The 3,229-nt window shown below is 48.4% G+C and overlaps 1 protein-coding gene across 1 annotated transcript; it reads right to left on the reverse strand.

The window, feature by feature from the left end:
• Window positions 1-645: 645 nt before the first annotated feature.
• On the reverse strand, window positions 646-2,962 carry GUITHDRAFT_107434 (hypothetical protein; the record flags this gene model as incomplete). Its single annotated transcript, XM_005833572.1, has 12 exons — window positions 646-725; window positions 784-871; window positions 922-961; window positions 1,016-1,083; window positions 1,236-1,328; window positions 2,078-2,141; window positions 2,191-2,235; window positions 2,297-2,421; window positions 2,464-2,535; window positions 2,581-2,614; window positions 2,672-2,721; window positions 2,921-2,962. 12 exons carry the CDS (start codon window positions 2,960-2,962, stop codon window positions 646-648), a joined length of 801 nt encoding a protein of 266 aa, XP_005833629.1.
• Between the last annotated feature and the right edge of the window lie 267 nt (window positions 2,963-3,229).

The following is a 3,229-nucleotide window of genomic DNA, read 5'->3' on the forward strand; positions in this document are numbered from 1 at the left end:
TCCACAAGGAGCAAGAGAGGAAGCGAGAGGAGAATGGAGGAAAGGGTGATTGAGACAACGACAGAGTGACAGAGAGGCAGAGAAAGACAACAAGTAGAATGGAAGCCGAGAATGTGAAGTGAGGAAGGAAAATGAGCAGGAGCAGGAGAAGGAGAAGGTGGAAGGGGATGAAGGAAACAAAAGAAGTCTGTCACTTTGGGGCAAAGTCCTTGGCGTTTGGAGCTCCCAGATAAATCATGACTGATGGGATCATAAAACCTGCAAGTGTTTGGAATCAGACAGCAAATTTGATGCTTGTTGTGGTCGTGAAAGGGGGTGGGGCAGGAGGAGGAGCAGGATGATGATGGTGATGATGATGGTGGTGGTGGTGGTGGTGGAGGAGGAGGTGGTGGTGGTGATGATGATGATAGAGATGATGATAGAAATGATGATAGAAATGATGATAGAAATGATGATGAAATGATGATGATGATGATGATGATGATGATGATGATGATGATGATGATGATGATGATGATGATAATGAGGAGGAGGAGGAGGAGATAGTGGTGGTGGTGATGGTAGGCAGAACAAACCTTGGTAGAACTTTTCGGAGAGATAATCTTTCATGATCTTGAAAACATGTCACATGCATTGTACTGGTGATCAGGCATAAAAATTCACAGTGTTTTCAATGGCCAGGGAGAATCGATACTGAGACGAAACAAGCATCTTCGAAATCCCACCTGCCAATAACAACACAACATTCACAATCGTCAACCCTCCATCTTCTCCTCCACTCACGATCTTTCTTTGCCACCTCATTGAGTGCTTCCGGAAAATCAAAATTTCGCTCCTCTGCATTCTTGTAGCAAGAGCCGTAGGAATCGACCTGCCCATGATATCAACTCAATTCTTTTCTCCCTCAACTTCAACATCCACCGAGATGTATTTCATGAATTTGAACAAGAAGTTATCGTGCCTGCTGCATGTCGCCGATACAAATCTGAGAAATCTCTTAACTCTCGAAACTGACACTGTAAGATCTACACACGTTGCAACCAGACTGTTATTCCGCGAAGATCTGTACCGCATGATGGATAACTGAAAACAAGATCAATCTTTCTCCTCCTTCTCTTTCTCCTCCACATCATCATCATCATCATCATCATCATCATCATCATCATTGGAAACATCATCATTGGAAACATCATCATTGGAAACATCATCATTGGAAACATCATTGGAAACATCACTTGCATCGTCGTATCGATCCCGGTATCTATCAACATCCTCATCATCTCCATCATGACATGCAAGACGGTTCGATTATCATTGCCATACTCGCTCTGGGAAAGCATTGAGTGCTGAAGAAACATATCTCGACAGCCCCTCTCCATGGCTGCAGTTGCTACATGTGATCGATGCTGAGTTGTACAGGCAGGATCTGCGATTGGATCGCATTCGCGTTCTCAGATACATGAATCCATGCAATCGTCTGTTACATGTCTCGTATCGTCGCATTAGAACCTGCCATGATATGATCAGTGAACGATGATGAGGATGATGATGAGGAGGATGAGGATGAGGATGAGGATGAGGATGAGGATGAGGAGAAGTAGTATGAGGAGGAGAAGTAGGAGGATGATAATGAGAATCAGACTGAGGAGGAGGAGGAGGAGAGGTAGTATGAAGAGGAGGAGGAGGAGGAGGAGGAGAGGAACATTCTTTCTTACATCCGGTGAACTTCGTCGTGATGTAGGCGTACGACACCGGAACGTCCGACTCCTCCTGCACCCCCGCCAGGATGTCCGTCCCTGCAGAAATTTCTTCTTATCAGCGCATCTCCAACGATCCACCATGGAGACAAGCTACTCGCAAGTGACTTGTCCCAGATGCTGTGAGCTTCAAGATTCAACGCCGCTGTCATCTTCAACATGACACACAACCTCATTAGTCCTCCAGGTCAACAAGCAGCGCCATCAGAAACTCCTTCCCTCCTCCCTCCTCCTCCTCCTCCTCCTCCCCCCCATCCCTCCTCCTCCTTCCCTCCTCCCGCAGACACCTGGTTCGTTCGGACCACCGTGTCCCCAGTCACCATCAAGTTGTAAATGAGCACGTCAGCGTCTTCGAGGCGTCCAGTGATCGCACATCCCAAGCAGCTGGGCTCATGGTCGTCAGCTCAGTCCAGCAGCTCTCAGAGCCTCTCACTCCCTGATGCTTGCGTTGGACAACCATATCGCTCCTGCTCCATACCTGCCCTCCAGTATCACCTCCGGCCATAGGGCAGGGCCATTCAACAAGCAGCGGCTCCTACCACTTGAACAAGTCGGGATGGAGCCACAGCCTCGTGACTTCGTTCCTGGCGTCCAGAGTTTGAGATTTTCGTTGACGCCCCTTGCAGTCCCTCCTGGCCCTCCTACTCGTCACGTCAGCCATGACCTGTTGGACGTCGAGAACAACTGACATTCTCCTCCTCTCTACTGCAGTAGCGATTTTGTTTCCATAGCGGCAGAGAGACGGGTTTCGCACGCAGAAGGCATTCTTGGCGCGATACTGAGCGCTCAGAAGTCAGGCATGTCGGCCATTGAGGATTCAAACCTTGCTGCTGTGCTGGATAATGAACAGTTCGTTGCTGCATAACACAAACACATGTAAGAGAAAAGAAAATCGTGTTGCCCTTGGGACGCACCTGAGGAATCCCAAAGATGATGCAGATGCGAGTATCAGAGCAGCAAGTATCTAACGCCATGAATCAAGTCGATCCTCCCTTTGCCTCAAATTCTCATTTCCCTGTCCTGCCTTTGCCCTTTCCTTTCCTGTCATGCCTTGACTTGCCCTCCCAACAACTGTCGTGTCCTATCCTGCCCTCATCTGGCCATCTTCCCTCCTCCTCCTCCTCCTCCTCCACCACCACCACCTCCACTTCCTCTTCTTCTACCTCCACTCTTTCCCTTCCCTCCATTCCTTCCTTCATGCCCATCACGTGGAAGCCACTTTTCTTCCGGATTGAAATTCATCCACTGATTACACACAGTAGGGTTGGGTTGATTATCATCCATTACAGAGAGATATTGTTGCTCTGCAATAACCAGGGTAAATAGTCCTCGTAAAGTTCTGAAAGTTCTAGGAGGTCCCCCCGATCGCTCTAGGTTAAAGTTCGATAGATAAAAAGAGAAGCTGTAGATCTACCCCTCCCCCGAGCGGAGGAAAGGATACTGAAGCGCAGGATGGTGATCCTGATTCATAA

The sequence above is a fragment of the Guillardia theta genome (genome assembly GCF_000315625.1).
Source record: "Guillardia theta CCMP2712 unplaced genomic scaffold GUITHscaffold_29, whole genome shotgun sequence".
NCBI lineage: Eukaryota > Cryptophyceae > Pyrenomonadales > Geminigeraceae > Guillardia > Guillardia theta.